Raw genomic sequence first — 22965 nt, forward strand, 5'->3', positions numbered from 1 at the left:
AAAAAATATGTTGGACAGTTTCTAATTTCCCACAAATACAACACCCTGTATTATGCTTATTCATTATTTTAATAGTACTATTTAACGCAGCAGAGAGCTGCCATTTCCGCCAGAGGTTGTTTCAAAATAAAAGTAACAATGTTTTATTTTCTGGTGAAAGAAAATAATTTAAATATTCTGAAAAGTAATTTTATTTGAGCTCTTTTACAATTTTAAAAAGGAACTCTTGTAAACATTTTATCGTTGGGCTTCTAATAAATGATTTCAACCATCAATTGAATTGCTGAATGAATATACGTAGAATAAAAAAATAGAATTGGGAGTGCAAGTGTTACTTTACCATAAAAACAGGCATGCAGCTCACTTAAATTACCTATTACTCATAACTTTAAAAGTATGCAATTATAATTATTCAACATTTATTTCTGGCTACTAAAAAGATGCAAACTGTGGATGACCATTGTTATTTTTTGAACAACAGGTTAGCTTGGCAACTTATAGCAATGTTAATAAGGATTAAACCTGGCCATTTTATTGGGTAAACATTAATGTTGCAGATATACCAGTATCAGGCGGGGCCCCGATCCAGCACTAAAATGGTGGTATCAGTATCGGCGGGTACAAACAAATAGGGCACCATTACCATTTTGAGAGCCAAAAATGTATTATCAATTTACTGTCACCCATTCCAGGAAGGCAATAAAAAGTTCTACTGGATTCACTTTGTATTAGTCTTTTTCCTGCTTCACAAAGGGAGGCAGCAGTTTTACAAAGCCATGATGGCAATTATTTTACATACATGTAGTATTTCAGCAGACTGAAGTATGTAGAGAAATGCAGAATAGTTACTTACATTTGTATTTGGTGTAATTTGATGGCTCTAATGTTCTTATTTTTTAATAAGCTATATTTTTAATTATTCTTTGACTGCAATGTTTGTTACATGTTTTTCTTATCTAATTTGTTGCGAAAAAAGAACAAAAAACGTTGCTCCTAAAAACTGAAACAGAAGGTTCAGAATCATTTATTGGCCAGCTCGGTTGGCACTGGTTTCAAGTCAGAGTCCTTCTTTGTACATCATTAACTTTATAGCATACTTTATATATGTAATCATCTAAATGACTCTATTATTATGCTTTCACCTAGTCTATGAATATCTTTCCAGTTGTAATTGTTTTTTTTTAAGAAAAGGTAATTTGTTTTTTCACAAGTTTTAATAATACATTAGATCTTCATAGATTATTGGACAAACATACTTATCTAAATAGTATTTACACCTCTACTTAATACCTACTACTACCTAATACTATGTACCTTGAAAATATCTGTAATGGATAAAATTCTTATGAAATACATCTATTTACTGATTTAGAAATTCTGAGAAACATTTGAAGCAATTTATGTTTCCTAATAATTCAAATAAATTATCAAGGGGTTAAACTTTTTCATCCTTGAATGTGAAATCTCTAAGGTTGTTGTATCTTCAAGGATAGTTTGTTTGGATTCCTAATGTCTATGGCCTGACATACACCTGAGTGATATACAGGTGCTGGTCATAAAATTAGAATATCATGAAAAAGTAGATTGATTTCAGTAATTCCATTTAAAAAGTGAAACTTGTATATTATATTCATACATTACATACAAACTCATATATTTCAGATGTTTATTTTGTTTAATTTTGATGATTACAAATGACAACAAATGAAAATCTCAAATTCATCATATCAGAAAATTAGAATATTACTGAAGACCAATAAAAACAAAGGATTTATAGAAATGTTGGCCAACTGAAAAGTATGAACATGAAAAGTATGAGCATGTACAGCACTCAGTATTTAGTTGGGCCTCCTTTGGCCTGTATTACTGCAGCAATGCGGCGTGGCATGGAGTCGATCAGTCTGTGGCACTGCTCAGGTGTTATGATAGCCCAGGTTGCTCTAATAGTGGCTTTTAGCTCTTCTGAATTGTTGGGTCTGGTGTATTGCATCTTCTTCTTCACAATACCCCATAGATTTTCTATGGGGTTAAGGTCAGGAGAGTTTGCTGGCCAATTAAGAACAGGGATACCATGGTCCTTCAACCAGGTACTGGTAGCTTTGGCACTGTGTGCAGGTGCCAAGTCCTGTTGGAAAATGAAATCTGCATCTCCAAAAAGTTGGTCAGCTGCAGGAAGCATGAAGTGCTCTAAAACTTCCTGGTATGTGGCTGCGTTGACCCTGGACCTCAGAAAACACAATGGACCAACACCAGCAGATGACATGGCACCCCAAACCATCACTGACTGTGGAAACTTTACACTGGACTTCAAGCAACGTGGATGAAGTGCCTCTCTTCTTTTCCTCCAGACTCTGGGACCTTGATTTCCAAAGGAAATGCAAAATTTACTTTCATCAGAGAACATGACTTTGGACCACTCACCAGCAGTCCAGTCCTGTTTCTCTTTAGCCCAGGCAAGACGCTTCTGACGCTGTCTGTGGTTCAAGAGTGGCTTGACACAAGGAATGCGACAGCAGAAACCCATGTCTTTCATACGTCTGTGTGTGGTGGTTCTTGAAGCACTCACTCCAGCTGCAGTCCACTCTTTGTGAATCTCCCCCACATTTTTGAATGGGTTTTGTTTCACAATCCTCTCCAGGGTGCGGTTATCTCTCTTGCTTGTACACTTTTTTCGACCACATCTTTTCCTTCCCTTCGCCTCTCTATTAATGTGCTTGGACACTGAGCTCTGTGAACAGCCAGCCTCTTTAGCGATGACCTTTTGTGTCTTGCCCTCCTTGTGCAAGGTGTCGATGGTCGTCTTTTGGACAACTGTCAAGTCAGCAGTCTTCCCCATGATTGTGTAGCCTATAGAACTAGACTGAAAGACCATTTAAAGGCTTTTGCAGGTGGTTTGAGTTAATTAGCTGATTAGAGTGTGGCACCAGGGGCCATCAATTTTGAACCTTTTCACAATATTCTAATTTTCTGATATGATGAATTTGAGATTTTCATTTGTTGTCATTTGTAATCATCAAAATTAAACAAAATAAACATCTGAAATATATGAGTTTGTATGTAATGTATGAATATAATATACAAGTTTCACTTTTTAAATGGAATTACTGAAATCAATCTACTTTTTCATGATATTCTAATTTTATGACCAGCACCTGTATGTACCTCAGATTGAATACTACACAGTTCTTCGAGATCTTTAATTGATGACCTCCAGTTCAGCTGCAAAGGTCAGATTATCTCTTGCTGAAATGACAGGGGCCAGCATCATCTGAAGGTGTACGTTTTTTGATTTTCATTTTCCAAGACAGCTTGTAACCATTTAGGAGCTGTTTCTCCCTCTCCAGGGGCAGATATAGCGGCTTGCAAAGTGTAATATTGTGATAAGGCTGGAGCCATGGATGTCTCCTCATCTGCTAACATATATGATGATGTAATGATGTGATGATGTGGCAGAATGGACTTGTATAAAATGCTTCTCTAACTGTGAATCGTGGTAACTTCACGAGATGTGAGGCCGGTTGGTAAGCAGCTGCCTTCTGTAAGTCTAAGCAACTTTTTTGATCGGAGTAAGATTATAATTTCTATCAGAATCTGTTGTCATACCTCTTGGTTATTTACTACAGATACATTATAAAGTGTTTTTCAAAGAGTTTGTCCAGAGTGATCTCTTTTTTTAGGAAAAAGAACCAGAAATATAAAGCTTCAAGGTGCAGATTTGGAAAGGCCTTTAAAAAATATTCCAAATCCCGCAAACACCAACACAAGACAACTATAATACAGTCAAAAGTGCTCACATTTGGTACTTAAAAACACTCTGGTCAAGGTTGAAGTATCAACTTCAACTACTTAAAGTATAAAGTAACCTTTAAAAAAAATAGCCAGATGCCACTATATGAATTGAAAGCGGAATTTTTCGATTATTTGACCATTCGACTATCTGTTGGTCTCCGTCTCCCGATACGCTCTCGCCTGTGTCCGACCTTTCAGACATTTCAACATCTTTTTCGGAATCCTACATTGTAGCATGGCATAGACAATTCACCTTTGCAGTTTGAAGAACACCTGCTTGCTTCTGATGATTTCCTTTAGCTAACCAATGAGTGTTTGCGTTATATGACTCATCAATCACACTAGTTTTCACTGACCTGAAATAAATATTTATAAACATTAAACCGAAGCCAAGAGTAACGATTGTTTTAAATATGTAAGGAATAGAAAGTACAGATACTTGTGTGAAAATGTAATGAGTAGAAGTTAGAAATAGGAAGAAAAATAAGTAATGGAATAAAGCATAGAATCCTAAATAGTGTACTTAAGCACAGTAACGAAGTATTTGTACTTCGTTACTTGACACCTCTGGTGGGCACATGTCCACTGGTGTGGACATGTGCCCACCAGAAGGTTACGCCTGTGCCTGGCCATAAGGCCACCACTCCCCTATTGTTTTCTATAGCTACATATCTCTATAAGATGAATCCCAAAATACGCAGCTCTAACCGCTCATCTATTGACCTGTTTATTTTTCTTTATTGGCACTGCTAGTATTCAATATTTTTAAAAGTTATGTATTGTTCTTTATAAAATCTATCTACCATCATATTTTCCTCCCTCTTCTCCTGTTTTCCATCACAAAGATCTAAATAAATTATGAGCATAAAAGAAAATAAAATTCCTTTTAATGGGCTAAAAAGTTATCAACCTTTTAATGCATGGATATATGATAGACTGCACAATATTGCATCCATTCATTGCAGTCGTTTAAGCTTGAGATAACAAAGACTGCAATGAATGAGATTGGATATCGTTTGCAATATCAGTTGGAAGCTGCATTTTTCATAGAACGTTCTTTATAGAAGTAGGTAAAATAATTAGCCTGTATCTTAGTATTCCATTTTACTTAATCAAAAAGCAAAACAAAACAGGACGTTTTTCTTGGAGAGAAAGTAAGTAAGGAAAGTAGACTTACTATATCTTAGTTATCAGATATATAGTTCTCCTTCGCTTTTGTGAATTTTTCCTATATATTGCTGACTGTAAAAGAAAAGAACAAATCCTTGAGAATCAGCCATGATTATAACAGAGGACTGAAATCTCTCTTTAACTCACCTAAAAATGTCTGTTTTGTAATATTGCTATAACTCTGTATATAATAAGGCTCACTGAGACATGGTTTGATGAAATTTATTGTTCTTTTTCTGCAAGTATCCATGCACCACATCTACAATGATATATTCCACCAAGCTGCAGTGTCAGAGTTTAATTATTAGGATAAATGCTAACTCCTTTATGTTTATACATGGGGGTTCCTGGAAACCCTCTGGGTTAATCAGAAACCAGAGATTGATGTGCAAATCTTGAGAAAGAGGAGCCAATGTGTGAGAGAAGTGTTAATAAATGCGCAAGTAAAGGCTTTGTTCTCTCAACAAAGAAATGTACATTACGACCTGCTTAAGCCCTCAGGGGTTTAAGCAGGCCCTCAACTTCAAGGGGAAGTCTGAGCAGCTTGTAAATTATCTGAACAGTTAAATAAAATAGCTTTTTTTAATCATTATCATCACAGAGAGTTTCAAGTGTTTAATAATGTTGTGTTTTTGTTTCTTGTGGCTCCTCCTAATGAAAATAGATCTTTGAGCAGTGATTGTGGCGGTTGATGCACAGAGGTTTTAAGGCCTCAGAGGTGATGAGCTGTGAGGTCCAGGAGTTGGAGGTGCTGATGTGAAACATAACTACTGTAGGTGCACGCTATAAACTGCAGCTTGTGTGGTTACAGTCAGTGCCAGACAATTACATCTTCATCCTGCAGATAAAAATACAACACATTTAGCATTTCCTCCCGCTCTTTTTTTGTTTCCTCCCCCGCCGTGGAATCACTGCAGGTCTACGAATGTCCATCGATTGGAACGAAAAGCAGCAGCGAAACCAAAGCTACAGCTACAGCGGGTTTATACGATTGTTTACCTGACAGGGAGAAACTCTTCATGAGGGAGCGTCTGGATAAACACGCAGGAACCGTCAGAAACACACTGTTGAACTACACAGCTATCTAGTCCTGCTTAAAGATGCTACACAGGATTTACAGAGCGGCGTCCATCGGAGCGGCGTCCTCTTCCCGTTATCGTCCTGCCGTCTGGTCTATTTACAAGGTTTTAGAAGCTGATGTTTGCGGCAATGCAGGTGTGGCTTCATCAGGACCTCTGCAGCAGGCGATGGACCCATTTAAACGTTTACAAGTAGAACACCTGAACTTTAAAGTTTCATGTCATAAATACGTCGTTGGGTCTAGGTTCAATTTAACAGACAGCAGAAGAATTTCTTCTTTTCTTTGTTCCTGTAAAGTTATCTTACTAGAAACATAGGCTTCACATTATTGACATAACTGAGTCAGAATGTGTTTTCTGAGTCAGACTTCTGCTGGTCATGGGAGTGGTTTGGTAACACGGATGAAAATCAGATGCTAAGCTTTGTCTTGTGGAAATGATGCCTGTTGTTGCAGAGGGAGGTGATAGTGTTCCTGTTTTAGCTCCTGAAAACAGGCTGAAAGAGACACGAAAGACCAAATCATGGATTACTAAACCTATTCCAGGGCTTTTTCCTGTATTTCTCTCTAAGAGCTTCTTTCTATACCTTTTAGATGTCTAGTTTGCTCGGGCCGACGCTGTGGATGAGCTGCGAGGACTCTGAGGCGGCGCTGTACGCCTGGATCAGCAGGTTCTTGTTGAGGTCTCCCACCCCGCTGCCGGCCTGCAGCTTGGGGTAGGCCGGCGTCTCAGCGCCCTGACGCTGTCCCCGTCCCGGACCGTCCAGGTCCATCAGGTGGTCGGGGGGATAGCCGTCAGGTCCCTCAGCGACTGGGGAAAACTCCTGAGCACTCGCCTGCTCCTCCCTGGAAACCGGGCTGATGGAGACAGATGGAGAACTTACAGGAACAATGAGGACAGAGACACAACATTCGATTCATTAAACCCACTGCTTCAGATTTCTATGAGACATAATCCGTTTGTTTAAAAACACATGAAACATAAATGTAATCCTTAAGCATTGGGAAAACTTGTGTTCTCTGTGGGATCTGCTGGTTCTGTTACTGTGCTCAGAGCCTTGATGGATTCTTCACAGGCCACAGAGCTGTTTGGTCACATTGAAACCTTAAACTTATGATTTTTCTCTCTGAGGATAATCTAACAGAACAAATACTCGTTTTCAATGTGAAGACAACAAATCTGAACAGTCACATGGAGTCAGTCTGGACTGGTTAGAGAGAAATAATGTCTGGCTCTTTAATTAGAGCAGCCTCTAACTGTGTTCTTTCCAGGAACACAGTGATTTACACCCATCTGCTTTTCTATCGACGTTAATCCCCTTCCCTTTCCCCACTGGTCCAATTCAATAAAAAAACAACAACCAAAAAACACGCCAGAAATTCACTTGAAAGGTGATAGCTGTTCCCTGACATGGAGAGAAATATCCTCCCCGAGCATTTTTACCTGACGTCCATGGACTGGACTCCATCAGAAAGCTCGTCCACGAAGCTCTTATTCTCCAGGGGCCCCAGCATGATGATGGGGGCTTCAGCCGGGGTCGGAGCATCCTCCTCTGAGGCACCAACAGCCTCGCATTTAACCCCAGAGGCTGTAAAACACAACAAACCCACAGCCTAAATAAATACATGTGTTCATAATCACCTTTAAAGAACAGACAGCAGGAAACAGAGGGCCCTGTTCTGTAGCTTGGGTATTAAACAGAAGCATTGAAGATGAAAAGTAACAGTGGAGGAAGGGAGCGATTATAATATCAGAAGAACGAAGCATGAAATCTAACAGTAGTGTTGTTACTTCTATCTACCAATAGGGGGTGCTGTTTCTCTATGTATAACCATCTGCCGAGTCACAATGCGACTAAAACAAGAAAGAGAAGCAAAACTCAGGGTTGTGATAAACAGTAGAGAAAGTAAAAAAAAAAGAAACATGAGGTAAATCAGGGGAGAGGAAAACTAAGGGGTTTATTTTAGTCTTTTTCATCATCTCCTATTTTCACGGTTTCAGCTACTTTGTACCAAACAAACCTCACATTCTCTCCTCCAAGAGGATTTCTAACCAGTTTTACTGCCAAGTGCGTTGATCAAATAATTTAAGGTGATAATCAGATATCAGTATTGTATTTACTATGGTAAATATTTTCTACCAGCAGGAGGCCACTCATACAATCGCAACCATTCAAAATGGCGCTTTCTACGCCAGCCGAATGGCTGCTCACTTCCCTACAACTCATAACAAAAATCGCCTCCAACGTCCAGCCACTGGAGTGACCCCCTCGTGCATATTATTTTACTCTGACTCCACCCTTTCACTGAATTACAGGGTCTGACCAGGAAATTACGCTTTTCTTTTGATCTAAATGTCCAGAGATCATGACAGACAGAATATTTTAGAACAAAGATTGATGTTTAAAAAGGAATTGTAGGGGACCATCCAAGGACCCATCAATGAAAGTGGGGAAATTTTGAATGGCTACTACCGTAGCTGATATTGCTCACAGATGAAAATCTGTCACTTCTTAAAGGGTTTAATGGCCTAAAACATGTAACTACCACTAAAAATGAAGCAACATGCATCAGTTTAATCGACAGGTGGGTGAAATGGTGTGTTGGGAGGAACTATAATGCTGTGTGAGGTAGGGATGGGAATCGAAAACCGGTTCCTGTTCAGAACCGGTTCCGTGTGTTCCAATTCCATTGCATTGATTCTCTTATCGATTCCAGGCAGCACCAGAGCCTAGCACTGGGCTGCAAGACTTACGTCACCTTTTTTAAGCAAATTATGCACACGGCGTAAGTAGAAATGGCATAGGATCTAGTAAATCATATGCCATTTGTGGAAATAAACCAATTTCCTACCACCAGCCCTTCATTGCTAGCATGTTTAATTTGGACTACTGATAGCTGGAATTCTTACATGATTCTAGCTATTGCAATGGATGTAATGAAACATGCAACGGAGTTGCTCCACGGTTCAGGGAGCGAGAGAAAGGTGACCAGGCGTAAGTCTAGAAAAGCAAAACAAAAAAAATGGCCTCCCATTGGGTAAACCAATCGAAAGTTTGGATGTAAAATGACAAAATCCGTAGGAGGAAATACATCCAACATGCAGAAACACCTGCGCACATAACATGGCCGTGTTTCTGATGCTTCCGGACAGAAGCTAAAGTAACGACTAGCATGGAAGGCAACTCTGGTGGTAAGTAGCTATTTTTATATCACTGGCTGTGCTTAATGTGGTTCCTAGTAAATCATAAGCTATTTCTGGAAATAAACCAATTTCCTACCTCTCTTTGGAGTTATTAAACATGGTACAAAGTTGGTCCGCAGTTCAGGGAGCGAGAGAAAGGTGACGCTTGTTTATTTAAATCAGGGGGAGATGAGTTTATTTCCCAAAATTGTTCAGTAATGCTTTTTCATTAAACTGAAGCCTCCTCCTTTAGATTTAAATGACTGTGATGAGAATTGATAAGAGAATCAATAAGGGAATTGGAATAGTGAAAATCTTATCCATTCCCAACCCTAGTGTGAGGGTAGAAAACTGCTGATAGGTTGAACTGACCCACAGCTGATTGAACATTTACCCGAGGCAGCAGATGGATGCTCCACTTCGCTCTTCCTTGTTCTCTTCATAATCTCCTCAATTCTCTGAAAAACAGGTCCAACAGAACAGAATGGATTAGAACAAGAGAAAGAAAAAAAACAAAAATGTTTCTTCTTAGGGACTACAGTGGTGCCATGTTTCTTCTGACTGAAGTTGATCTGTGACCAGCAGCGCCTACAGAAATACCTCATATGGGTGGCCAGATGGGGCCCTTAAAAATCTTGGAGTGGCACACTGAAACTAAAAGCCATCATTTCAGGGTTTTAATCTATTGTGGTAAACCCGTTTGTAGAAATCATCAAGACTTAAGTAACCTCTTGTATGTATGTAAATATCTGGGCTGAGGTGATAGGTGGAAACAGTGCAGAGGTTGGAGGTGATGTTTGGTACCTTCTTTCTCTGCTGCCTCTCCTGCTCCTCCTGGATGTGCAGCAGCTCCCTCTCCTGTCTCTTCCTCTCAGCCTCCCTTTGAGCTCGCAGGAAGGCCTCCTCCCTCTGAAAAACACCCAGCCATTTAGTTCTAAGTTCCTCCCGTATTTAGAGTGCTGTAATTTCCCTCTGGGATTATTAAAGTATGTCTGATTCTGAGTCTGATTCTTTAATAATTTAGAACAAATTATTAGAATCAGATTGAATGTGAGCACATTAACAGTGAATCTGACTTTGACCATGCAGACATTTAGTCTAAATCAGAGGTCTTCAACAGGGGGTCCGCGACCCCTAGGGCGTCCACGGGGGTACTGCATGGGGGTCGTGAAACTTTTGGTTAATTAGACTTTTTTTAATATTCCCCCCTTCAATTTTTTTCCCACTAATTAAAATGTCTTTAAATCCACATTAACATGAATTGAACACACTGTAGTAAACAGATAAATGGAGGCAGAAGATGTCTTTCAGTCATCAATGCACGCATTCAGTGACTAACAGGAGCTCTTTCAAGCTGGGCACCGTTTCATTCACAACACCTGTCCCGTCAACCAGGAATCAGAATCAGAAATACTTTGATAATCCCAGGGAGAAATTACTTTAGTTACATTACTCCTTATATAATAGAGTGACTATAGGACCAGTCTAATATAACACAATTTCATACAATATATATAATTAGGGGGTCTCCGCTCCATCTCGCCATCAGTTTGGGGTCCTTGGCCTGGAAAACGTTGAAGACCCCTGATCTAAATAGATCAACTATTGATTAAATAAAGGAGGATAAAACATAGATGTACAGCCAGATTATCACTAGTTCCGTCTAAATAAAAAGCAGGTTTTTTATTTTGCAATTAAGTTAATGTGTTAATGGTTCATGGCGGCAGGTAGCGCACAGTAGCTCTGAGGTAAAGCTTAAAGTCTGAACACTTTGTGTCAAAAAAATGCCAAGTAACATAAAAAAAACATCCCATAGACCCAGATTATACATTTTAAATAAAAACAATTATTATGGGGTGAGTTACACTTTAAATATGGGGTCAATAATAATAATAATAATAATTGAAATTTATTAAACTCACATTGGAGAAATTTAGCTCTACATTTAACCCATCCCCTTGGGGAGCAGTGGGGTGCCATTGTGGGGCACCAGGGGGGCAATTAGGGGTCAAGGGTCTTGCTCAGAGACCCAAAGTGGCACTCTGTGGGAGTGGGTTTCAAACTCACAACCTCAGGATTCCAAGCTCTACGCCCTAACCGGGGGCGGTTAGTGGTTAGGTCTTGGAGCTTGGAATCCTGACGGTTCCTCAGTCCTGCTGGACAGGCATATCAGGGATGCAGATCAAATGGGGCTGACCTCTCTGTCCAGCTGGTCCTGCATGTTCTTCCATCTCTGCTCCTTCTGTCGTCTCTCCTCTTCTTCTCTGGTCCTTCTCTCCTCCTCCTTCCCCACTCTCTCCTCCTCTGCCTGGAGCGCTTCTCTCTCCTGACGTTCCCTCTCCTCCTGCTGCCTTTTCTGCTCCTCCTCAGCCTTCAGTCTGGAGAAAAGAAGCTAGCTTTATGGTAGAAGCACAATAAAAATGCACAATCCTGACCAAATATCCATTTAAGTTTTCCTACATTAGGATCATTCTGGGTTAAACACACACAGGGAATCCTTGTGTCACATGGAGTTTATGGTATGTTTGACTTTTGTTTAAAGATACTCCTGTTATCTTTAAAACTGTAGTCACCCAATATCTTTAGCCTCCATTTACCACCATTTAGCCTCCATCACTAAACTCCAAATGCTATGCTTCACAGTCAAAACAATTCAGTGACTCTTTAGACATAAATAAAGAATTAAACCCATCGAGGGATGTCAGGGACAAGAAACTGTTCTACCATTTAATTTAAAAGTGGCAATCTAGAGCACTCTAAATTCTCTTTCCCACTGAAAATAATGCACTAACGAGGGTTTTCAAATGGGGTTCGACCCGCTTACAATTGGAATTTGGCTCCCTTCCCAACGGCAAAAAAAACTGGGTCTAACCCCCTGCTGGAAAGCGTCATGGCCTCTGTCCATTACACATCATCACGCTAGGTTAGTGCTTATCATGTCACCAGTAGTAAGTGTTCTTTTGTTTGTTCTAATCGCTTTCACCAGTGCTGCTCCATGTTTATCGAATGTAGAGTTGCTTCGGCTTTAGATCAGACGCGACTGGCGCTGCGTGTTGACGTCCCTGTGTTGTGCTCAGTGGTATCATGTAAATCAGTGGACAGTATGATGTGAAAGTATTTATACATTATAAAGGATGAAATTTGAGTCATATTTATTCCTCCCTCACTTAAAAATGCACAGCCATCTTTTAACTAATTTTCCTATTTCCAGAATTTTCCTCTTATTTTGTAATAATAAAAAAAAGTATTTAACATTGAATGCCCTGCCACCACTCATTCACTCCCTCTATAATAGTACATGGGTAAGTTTTTTTTTGGAGTTATAATAATGAATAGAAACAGTATTTTAGCCAAATACTGGCTAACTCTTTGTTTAGAGACAGAGATCTCATAATTTTGCAGTTATTTTAACTGTGAATGAACAACATAAAAACTTTCATGATTATACCAGTTCTGCTCTCGTGAATCCCACTGAAATGTTTGAGTCAGACATCGATGTCAAGAAAATTCTGAACTTCCTTAAAATAAAGAAATAGATGAAAACATTTTGAAAATATAAGGAAACATATATTATTTGACTACAAATAAATAAATGATTTATGAAAGAGAAAAGCTTATAGTTAGAGATGCTCAGGTTATCCTGAGCTATCTCTATAGTTATGCTGCTATAGGCTTAGACGGCTGGAGGACATAGGGACTACTTTCATCATTCTCGCACTCTGCAGAATTTGTTATTTCAACCTCTAACGTTATGCTCACTGTGCTTTTTCTCATCATAGTAGCTTCATTTAGTCTGTTCCCTTTTGGCTGAGTTGGGTGTGTTTTTCAGTGCTCACTCCTGTTTCTTTCCTAGAAATAACAACCGGTCCAGCTTTTATTGTGACTAAGAACTAACTGTATCTGTTCTCTTTCCTCCCTTTGACATGAAAGAGACAGAGCCACCCGTGGAGCTATTTTACAGTTAACTTTTCTAACATGGAAAGTGTTTATGAATTTGTGCTTCTATGTTTTTGTATGTCTGTTTTTCTCTCCTTGAACTCCAGTTGGCCTCAGCAGAAGGTCACTCACACTGGTTCTGTTGTAGGTTTCTTCCTGTTAAATGGGAGTTTCTTTCTCTCTACTTTCTCTGTTTTATGTGTAAGGGACTCCTAGCAACAACAAAATGCAAATTAACTTTATTCAATCCTACAATAGAAACTTTTAACCAGACTGATCTGATTAATTTGTGTCTGCAAAGTGCCTTGAGATGCCATGTGTTGTGACTTGGTGCTATAGAAATAAACTGAATTCAGTTGAATTGTTTGCTTATATCATAGATTTTAGATGCAGAACGATATATTCCGATATTAGTTTTTTTGGCTGATATCAGACGAAAATCTTTTAGATTGGGACATTTCTACATTTGAACAATTTCCCTTTTTTTGTTCTTTAATCCAGCATCATTAATGTTTTCTCCAGGTTAACTAAGAGCCCCAGTAAAATAAAAAAATTGTTTAAAATAAAAACTAGTCGCTTAGTTATAAAAGCTCTATAGCTTCTACTAATGACAGAGCAATATATTGACCAGCTGATATTTTCGGCTGATATTAGAATGTATTTTCTTTTAACTGGCATTGACGAATAGGTGCATGCATTCACCGATTTAAACAGGCAGTTTATCACTATTTCCATACAAATAAAAAGCAGGTTGTTATTTTAGCCATACTTTGCGATCATGTGTAGTGCACCCATTGTCCCTCCATTTGCTATCAATTTTTAATGTTTTGTTTGACTCAATAATAACTGGGACCTCTGTAACATTTGTCATCATTGTGGCGTTTTTAATCATGTGAATGGAGAAAGAAAAATCAATCTAGGTTTCGATAATCAACCCGGAAGAAATCAATTAGGCTAATTATCATCCAACTTAAAAACAAGCATCTCTAGTTTCTACTTCGAAGCTGTATTATTGAATCTAATTTAGAAAATTAGAGAGCTGTCATCTCACACAGTGAAAGCCATCACAGCTTTGAGATAATTCACGGTTTTATGACATTACTGTTGTCTCACCTCTCCTCCTCCTGCCGCTGCCTCTCCTCCTGCTCCTTCTGTATTCGGGCCAGACGGCGCCTCTCTGCCAGCAGCCGGGACGCCTCCTCAGCATCCGTGGTCCCTCCAACGCTCCGGCCTGTGGGAGTGCTTGGTGACTCTGAGAGGGTGTTTGGAAGAGAGGCAAAGATGGCTGAGTAAGAAGATGGTGAAACAGAAATTAACACTTGGGAAAAATATTCTGCTAAATGAGGAAAACTGCTGGGAGGTGCAGGTTTGCTGAATGATTCTATACATAAAACCAAGGAGAACAAGAATTTCCTTTTTTTTATTTCTTCATTAGTTTTCATGTTTTCCTGGGAATCCTGGGATGTTTAGGCTGTTTTTTTGGTAGGCTGGACTAATGATGCTTTAAAGAATTTCTGTTTTTGTCATAAAATATAATAAGATAGAATAATTAGATCAGATAAAAAACATTTATTAAACACCAGTTATTGCAGCGCTGCTAAAGATGTGTAGAAGGTAACAGTTAATAAATTAATCTGGTGTATCAGGAGCCTCATTAGCATTATTATGCATGTTTTGTGAAATGTTTCTGTATAAATGTGTACATGATTAGAGAAACTTTGGGCAAACACATTTTCACTACTTAGTTACTATAACATTTTTTTAGTTGGACAGCTTTCTGTTTTCTTTGGTTGGTAAATAGGGTGATTCAATATCTGCTGGGTTCTGTGGCAGTGTTTGTTTTAGCCTACGTTTGTTGATGTGTCTCTTGTTTAGAGAAGGTGAGGGAGTTTTTTAATTCTCTCTACCTGCGTTCAGCTCTCTGCTGCTGGATTTTGTGATCCTCTTGTTGTCTGAGGCTTCAGATTTGGCAGATTTTCTTTCCAGGGTGCTGTGACCTTTGCTGTCATTGTTGCCCCTGTCGTCGCCGCTGCCGGGGGTGGTGGCTCTCTGCCGGAGCGGAGAGGGGGGGTATTGTCCGGGAGAGCAGGGTGACTGGGCGCGACTCCTGGTGGACCTCACCCTGTAAAGAAACCGCACTGTCAACTGGACCATAAGCACACCAGAGGCGTTGCTGTGCATCTACGTACCGCTTAGAAGCAGCGTGGCCCTTGCTGTTGGCCTTGAAGGAAGAACTTCGGACCGGGGTGTTGGGTGTCTCCCCCTGTGAGCCACATATACTACAATTAACTGTTAATATTTAATGATATCAAACATCCACAGAACAAACATCAAGTTATTTAAAATGTGAGTAAAACAACTGCAGATTTGTCACTGTAACATAACAATATATAACAAGGAGTCCTCTACAAATGTATGTTTTAATAAAGGCTGAACATTGAAAAACCAAAACATCGATGCTGTTCTGACACATTCACTCAGTTTCATCTGACTCATTCACTCAGTTTCATCCTTAATTATTACAAATGCATGAATGCATGATTTAAAACATCTACATGATCCTTTTAGCTCAGATTATAGCAAACAACCAGCTCAGTTACCAGAACTATGCAGTAGACACACAGCTTCATATCACAATGTCACCAGCTGATATGAACCCATCACAGGGTTGGCTAGATTATAAAAGAATAAAAACAAAACTGAGGTAATAATCTTCAGCTCAGAGGAGGAGAGTTAGCTCACAGCTTCAACTACTACAGCTAGGAACCAAGGATTATGGCTGAAATCTTGGTTTAATGATGGACTCAGACCTGAACCTTCAGAGGCACATAGAGGCAGTTACTAAGTCAGCCTTTTATCACCTGAAGAACATTTCCAGGGTTAAACGATGATGTTGATGTTGAAAAACTCACCCATACATTTATCTTTAGCAGAATTGATTAAAGCAACAATGTCTTCATAGGTTTGCCTAAAAAGTCAATCAGAAAGCTGCAGCTGATCCAAAATGTATGAAGATCAGGTAATCAGGAAGGCTGAGTCCATTTTGGATAATTATACCCATCCCCTACCTAACGAATTTCAGTTTCTACCCTCTGGTTCCCGTTTAAAATACCCATCAGTTCGGACCAACAGATACAAACACTCCTTTATTCCCTCTGCTCTTCAGCTACAAAACTCTACCATGCAAAGCAGATAGCCATATGTTGCATGCATTCAGGTCTATGCTCTCATTTGCACATATTTATTTACTTTTTATTATTTTTTACATTTCTGTCTCTTTTATCCACCTTACTTTTATCTTTTTAAATATTTATGTGTCTCTTGTGCTTCTTTTATTTTTATCTGTGATTTGTGAAATGTGAACATGTGTGTGAAAGGTGTACTACTACTGCACAAAATTGCCCATACTGGGACAAATAAAAGCTACTGAACTGAACTGAAAACTCTGCTGCCCGTGTTCTCACTAGAACTATGAAAGTAGAGCACATCAGCCTGGTTCTGAAGTCCTTCCACTGGCTTCCTGTAGCTCAGAGAATAGACTTTATAATGCTTCTGTTAGTCTAGAAATCATTGAATAGATCAGCACCTCAATAATAACAGATCTATTATCAGTTTATCAACCTCCCAGACCACTCAGGTCTTCTAGTTCCAGCCTACTCTGTGCACCCAGAACTAGAACCAAACATGGAGAAGCAGCATTTAGTTCCTATGCTCCACTGATCTGGAATAAACTCTCAAAAGACTGGACAAAAGCTGAAAGACCGAGATCGTTGAAGTCAAAGTTAAAAACCCGTTTGTTTAGAGCTGCCTTTGACTGTTAAAGTTAAACTATTAACTGAGGTATTATTAGTTAAAGGTGGTTGTCCAATTGTTTTATTTGTTTCACAAGTTTTTTTTTAAATCTTTATTATTATAACAATAATATCTTTATTTACTTTAATTCTGCTTTTACTTTTCTTCTATTTTATTATCTAATTCATGCATAGCACTTTGAATTGTCCGTGTACTAAATTGTGCTTTACAGATAAACTTGCCTTGCCTTAATAATCCTGACTAAAACAGAACAATGCTACCCAGCTCATTTTTTCAATCTTTACTTAAAAACTGGAATAATTTTATGATACTCGAGTTGCCAAGATGAGGTGAACTTTGACCTTTCAACGTGGCGGAAAGCAGAGAAATGATTCTGTGATGTGAATACTGCATTTTAAGCGTTCTGTTCTGTTGTGTTTGAAGCTTAAAGGAATAGTACAACCAAAACATGATTAGGCTTCATTTTCTACTCACCCCCATGCTGAACAACACTCTGGAGTACTTTTTTGATATCTCAAATGCATCTGGAGATCTGGGAGGCTTCTTGCTGTCTGCTGACATTCAAACAATGGAGGTCTATGGCGCCCGAGGCAGAAAGGTCCATAAAAGTCCACAAAAAACGTGTCAATATTCCTCCATACTGCTCGTCCAATGTATTCCAAGTGTCCTGAGTGGGTAGCGTCCAGAATTTACTCGAAACAAAGTCATTTAAAATGTTTTTAGAGCATAAACAGTAGTGTATAGGAATTCCTGAAAGCGCGTTCACGACGCTACGGAAACCGCGGCAGACCAAACCAGATGAAAGTGCGCATTCAGCTCGGCAAAGAACTCATGCTCTTCCTCAACACTGAAGTCCTCAGACATTTTTCTTTCGTTGTTTCTTTCTTTGCACAGGTAAACAGCACATTTCTTCTTCTACGCTTGCATTATCGGCAGAGCAGACGCTGAATGCGCACTTTCATCTGGTTTGGTCTGCCGCGGTTTCCGTAGCGTCGTGAACGCGCTTTTAGGAAATCCTATACACTACTGTTTATGCTCTAAAAACATTCTAAATGACTTCGTTTCGAGTAAATTCTGGATGCTACCCATTCAGGACACTTGGAATACATTGGACGAGCAGTATGGAGGAATATTGACACGGTTTCTGTGGACTTTTATGGACCTTTCTGTCTCGGGCACCATAGACCTCCATTATTTGAATGTCAGCAGACAGCAAGAAGCCTCCCAGATCTCCAGATGCATTTGAGATATCAAAAACGTACTCCAGAGTGTTGTTCAGCATGGGGGTGAGTAGAAAATGAAGGCTAATCATGTTTTGGGTGTACTATTCCTTTAAACGAAGCTGCAACATATATGAATTAGAGAATTAGACAACTTTAAGAAATTTTGTTTTTTACAGCTTTCATGACATTTACTTTTCTTAAAATGCAGGAATGACCAAATGTAAACCATGTGGGAGAAAAAAAAACATGGTACAAAAAAACGCATTGATATGAAAGATCTGAGCATTAAATAAATATGGTACAAATACGCAGTGTTTTGGTTTGGTGCTGTCAGTGTGATGCAGAGTCTGTGACATGATTTAGAATATATAAATGTAAATATATCACCATTTAAACTTGGTTAGTTTTTAAAATGGCCATTGCTGTTTGAGTTTATCAAATTCTTGGCAGCAGTTATCATTTGAAGCATACTCTTGTTTCTGTAGCAGATGATTTAGGAAGTCTGTTACTGTCTTGCCCAAATAGCAGGTCAGGATAATCTGTGATCCAACAATGTTTCTCTTCTCCACCACAACAAAAGCACTTGAACACAATGCGGTGGTAATTTTCCCTTTACAAGTAGAAAGGATCTTCTTTATAACATCAAGGCAACACTATAGTCTCCAGATAAAATGTCCCTTTGTTCAGATATTATTACACAGGAAGCTAAAAGCTAGTTTATAAACCATTTTAGTTATAATAAGCCACTCAGAGCATTGCTGCTGATGGTGAATAATCTGAAACACTATGATCCTTCTCTCTTTTTGGTGCTTCTTCATGTCTGTTTCCTTAATTTGGATGCTCTTCAATGTTTTCTATTGATGCTCTTTCATTATGTTCATTATTGTGTTCTAGTTTGTCTGCTTCTTTCATTCCCAAACCTAATTCTAGTTCCTTTGCCTAAAAGTTTTTATCTATTTCATAGCAGTTAATTTGCCCTTAAAAATTATATGATATGAAAAGTTGTATTAAATAGTGGAGGATGTGGTTTAAAGCTTATTGTAACAGTTTTATGTGTCAGATGATGAACCCATTCGAAGAAAAACAAAGAAACTGGAATGCATTTGTGTGCAGAGTGAGCTGACCGTGGGTGTTTTTGCTTTGGAGGTCTCCTCAGGGAATCCAGCAATGCTTCTGCGGTTGGAGGGACTCCTGAAGGATCTGTTGTTGGGGGAAGCTGTTCGACGGGACAGAGAAGACACTAACAGGTCACAGACCAACACAGATACAAACAGAGAGAGAAAATAAATAACAGCGAGTACAATAAAAAGAGATGATTTTTAAGAAAAACAGAATCCCAGCCAGCACCACCTTATGGTCCTTTGCCTGATGATACATGTCTGGTTCCAGATAGAGCTGAATATAGAAACACATCTGCACATTACCTATGATTTAAGCAAAATTCAATTCTAACCATTTCTTTCTTCTTATTTTTGTTTAAAAGCAAAATAAATCAATAAATAATCCAAATTGAATAAATAAATATTGTGTAAGATAAACATTTGTGTCATTTTCTTTTTAAATTGTTCTAAAACTGAATAAATATATAATAAAAAAGCTGGAAGACTAAAATCCCAGCCAACGTTCATGTTTTCTTTTTTTCCATCCTACTTGAGGTGTTTAAGGTATAGAGGACGATCTTTTATTTCCGGGCGGATCAATTTAATAAGTGGTGCTTCTAACTGTCAATCATTTGGGTGATATGTTTAAGTATCTTTTTCCTTGCATGTGCACTTTCAGGCGTATATTGGTGGTGAGCTATGGTTTCAGTCACTGAAGCTCACCTTTCTCATTGCAGTTCTTTGAAAATGGCCGAGGTTCATAAGAGAAAAAGTGTCTATGAAGTGCATGAAAAGAAAAGTTGTATTAAATAGTGGAGTGTATGAAAAGAAAAGAAAGGCCTTTGCTTCGTTTAATCAGCTATCTGAGAAATCAAACCCACCAAAAGCGAATCTTTTTAGGTATTTACAGGTTCCAAATTTCACTCACTCTAAATTCAATCTGTCCAAAAATGTAATAGATAACATCCTTGTTTTTAACCCTGCAAGAAAGGGCTACATTACTTAAATAATAGAATTAATACCCTTTGCCCAAGACCTCTTGAACCTCTCAAAACTCGGTGGGAGAATGATATACAGATGTCTCTGTCAGAAGAAACTTGGGAGCTAGCGGTAAAAAGAATTCAAACCTCTTCAATATGCCTGAGACAGTGTTATTCAATTAAAAAGTGGTTCATCATCTTCATTACTCAGCCTGTGATAGCTGTAAACAGGAAGCTGCCACCCTCTATCATAGGTTCTGGGCCTGCCCAAAACTCACCCGTTTCTGGAACTCTATATTTGATGCTCTAGCCACTATCCTCCAATACCCAGTAGAACCTATTCCCCTGACTGCAAGGTTTGGCGTCGTTCCAGCTGGTGACCATCTACACCCCACTCAGGCAAATGTGTTGATTACACTACCTTACAAGCAAGGAGGTGAATACTGTTCAAATGGAAGGAGCCCTCTCCTCCTACTTATGCTCATTGTATTAAAGAGGTTATGTAATCACCAAAATTAGAAAATTTGAAAATTAGATACACTGTGAGAGGATCTATATCCAAATTCTATTCAACTTGGGAACCATTTATAAACTTCGTGGAGAAATTAGATGCCTAATTAATTAATTGCAGCTTTATATATCAAAACTGTCCTAGTTGGTTCCAAACTGAAATGCTTCAAGTCATTGTGTTGGTTGGATTATCTTTGAGGGAACAGTTTGTTCTGCTCTCTCCTCGGCTATATTTGATCTGATGGTCTCACCTCTCTCTGGGGAGTTGAGTGCTGCTGAAGAGCTGGAAAGCTGCTTGTTGTTTAGCTGATCCATCGTCGGAGGAGACAAGAAGTCGACTACTATTAGAAAACACAAGAAGAAGAAAAGCCCCTGGTAGTTATTTCCACAGAAACGTCCAACCTCTGATTCCTGCTGCGGGCGTGACACTAAAACGTACACCTGAGAACAAACACCTGAATCGCAAACACAAAAGTACCGGCTCACACAGAAGGCAATCCTGCAGATCGATGAGCCGCGCGGGCCGCTGCATGAATTAACCTTGGTGATGTAAGGCAGGAGCCAAGCAGCAGAAACTGCTTCATCATGAAATGGAGGATGATGATAAAAATTCAGCCTCTGCGTTCCCATGAAACTGAGACGGTAACGTTTCCTACAGCACCTGAAGGCACCGTGGAACAAGCAGAGGGATCGACAGACGGGCTGCAGAGAAAAAAAAACAACCTAATAAACAAGGAAGTAGCATTAAATAGAAGAAATTTTGGGATAATCAGCATTTATTTATTTCTACTATAATAAAACTACCCTCTTATTTTTTAAGGAAATTGACCAGAAGAGAGAAGAGATTATTTTATGTTAAATATTATTCCTTTTAATCTCTACTTACTGATTTGTGACATTTCATGAATAATTAAGGATTCTTTATTGATATTAACCAACAGATCTTAGAGCTGAACTCCCAGAGCTCCTACAACATCTATTTAGTTTTAAGATTCAGAATTAATGAAATCAGAAAGATACATCAAAAATAAATTGCTCCAGTAATTTCATTCACTTACATCTAATCTGTTAATTCTCTCTCAAAAAACCTGCCTTAAAATGCTATGAATATAAAATAGGATACACAAACACACAGAGTAACATATTTCCCTAAAAAAAAAAAAAAAGTACTAGCTGTTTTCCATTTTTCTCTGGGGTTTGTGTGATATATATATATATTCATATACGCAGCTCTTTACATATTGTGTTTACTGGGATTAAGAGTTAAATATTTATACTAAGTAAGTAAGGCAGGATCATTTACCTTCTGCTGTCAGTTCAGCTTGTGTTTTTCTCATTTTCTGTATTTCTATATAGGTAAGCAGTGTTGGGAAAGTTCTCTTTCTACGTGAACTAGTTCAAAGTTCAGTTCACACATTTTAAAATGAACTAGTTCAGTTCATAGTTCATAATTCAAAACCAAAAAATGAACTAGTTCATAGTTCTTTTTTTTTTCATATATTGCTCAATTACACCATAGCCTACTGTAGAACCACAGACAGCAATTATTTTATCAGTTATAACTCTGAAACTGTGCGTCAGATTTCATCTTCATATCCAGTTTTGAATCCTTATCCAACCAGGGTTTACATTAGCATTGAGGGGACAGCATTTCCCCATTGTTGCTTTAACGCTTTGTTGCTGTCCATTCACTTCACACTAGTAGCAGCTGCAGCTTTCACCCCTACAGTATATTCTCAAAAACATCAGGAAAAATGTGCTGCTTGAATGGTCTTTTTTATGAGTAATTATTAAAAGAAAAATAGGAAAGTAGTCTTTAAGGTGCAAATGTTTTTTTTTTATTTTAATAATTTTTTCCATTTGAAATTCCATTTCAATACATACTAAATGGAATACTGGAATCCTGGAAAATTATACCAGGCAGGTTTAACAAACAAGTTACATGGATAGTAAAACCCTCAAGAACAGGGGTCTTCTATGTTTTCCAGACCAAGGACCCCCAAACTGATGGTGAGATGGAGCGAGACCCCCTAACTATATATATTGTATGAAATTGTGTCCTATAGTCACTCTATTACAGATGGAGTAATGTAAAGAAATTAATTTCTCCCTGGGATTATTAAAGTTTTTCTGATTCTGATTCCTGGTTGTTGTGAAGGAAACGGTGCCCAGCTTGAAAGAG

General features: G+C 38.6%; 1 protein-coding gene across 9 annotated transcripts in view; it reads right to left on the reverse strand.

Moving 5' to 3' along the window:
- Window positions 1-6183: 6183 nt before the first annotated feature.
- The window catches only part of map7d2b (MAP7 domain containing 2b), a 37068-nt gene continuing 20286 nt past the window's right edge, over window positions 6184-22965 (reverse strand). For 2 of the 9 annotated variants that reach the window (XM_038304414.1, XM_038304419.1), the window contains 11 exons: window positions 21035-21121; window positions 19318-19409; window positions 15347-15420; window positions 15065-15279; window positions 14271-14409; window positions 11419-11599; window positions 10026-10130; window positions 9616-9679; window positions 7482-7626; window positions 6625-6916; window positions 6184-6534 (listed from right to left, as the gene is read on the reverse strand). In XM_038304414.1, coding sequence (XP_038160342.1) covers window positions 6628-6916; window positions 7482-7626; window positions 9616-9679; window positions 10026-10130; window positions 11419-11599; window positions 14271-14409; window positions 15065-15279; window positions 15347-15420; window positions 19318-19409; window positions 21035-21121 — 1391 coding nt within the window. In that variant the 3' untranslated portion in view covers window positions 6184-6534; window positions 6625-6627. Of the gene's footprint in view, window positions 6535-6624; window positions 6917-7481; window positions 7627-9615; window positions 9680-10025; window positions 10131-11418; window positions 11600-14270; window positions 14410-15064; window positions 15280-15346; window positions 15421-19317; window positions 19434-21034; window positions 21125-22965 lie in introns of all 9 variants that reach the window. The other 7 variants (XM_038304411.1, XM_038304417.1, XM_038304416.1 and 4 more) reach the window with 4 other exon arrangements.

This window comes from Cyprinodon tularosa, unplaced genomic scaffold, assembly GCF_016077235.1.
Source record: "Cyprinodon tularosa strain WSP-4 unplaced genomic scaffold, ASM1607723v1 ctg533, whole genome shotgun sequence".
Lineage (NCBI taxonomy): Eukaryota > Metazoa > Chordata > Actinopteri > Cyprinodontiformes > Cyprinodontidae > Cyprinodon > Cyprinodon tularosa.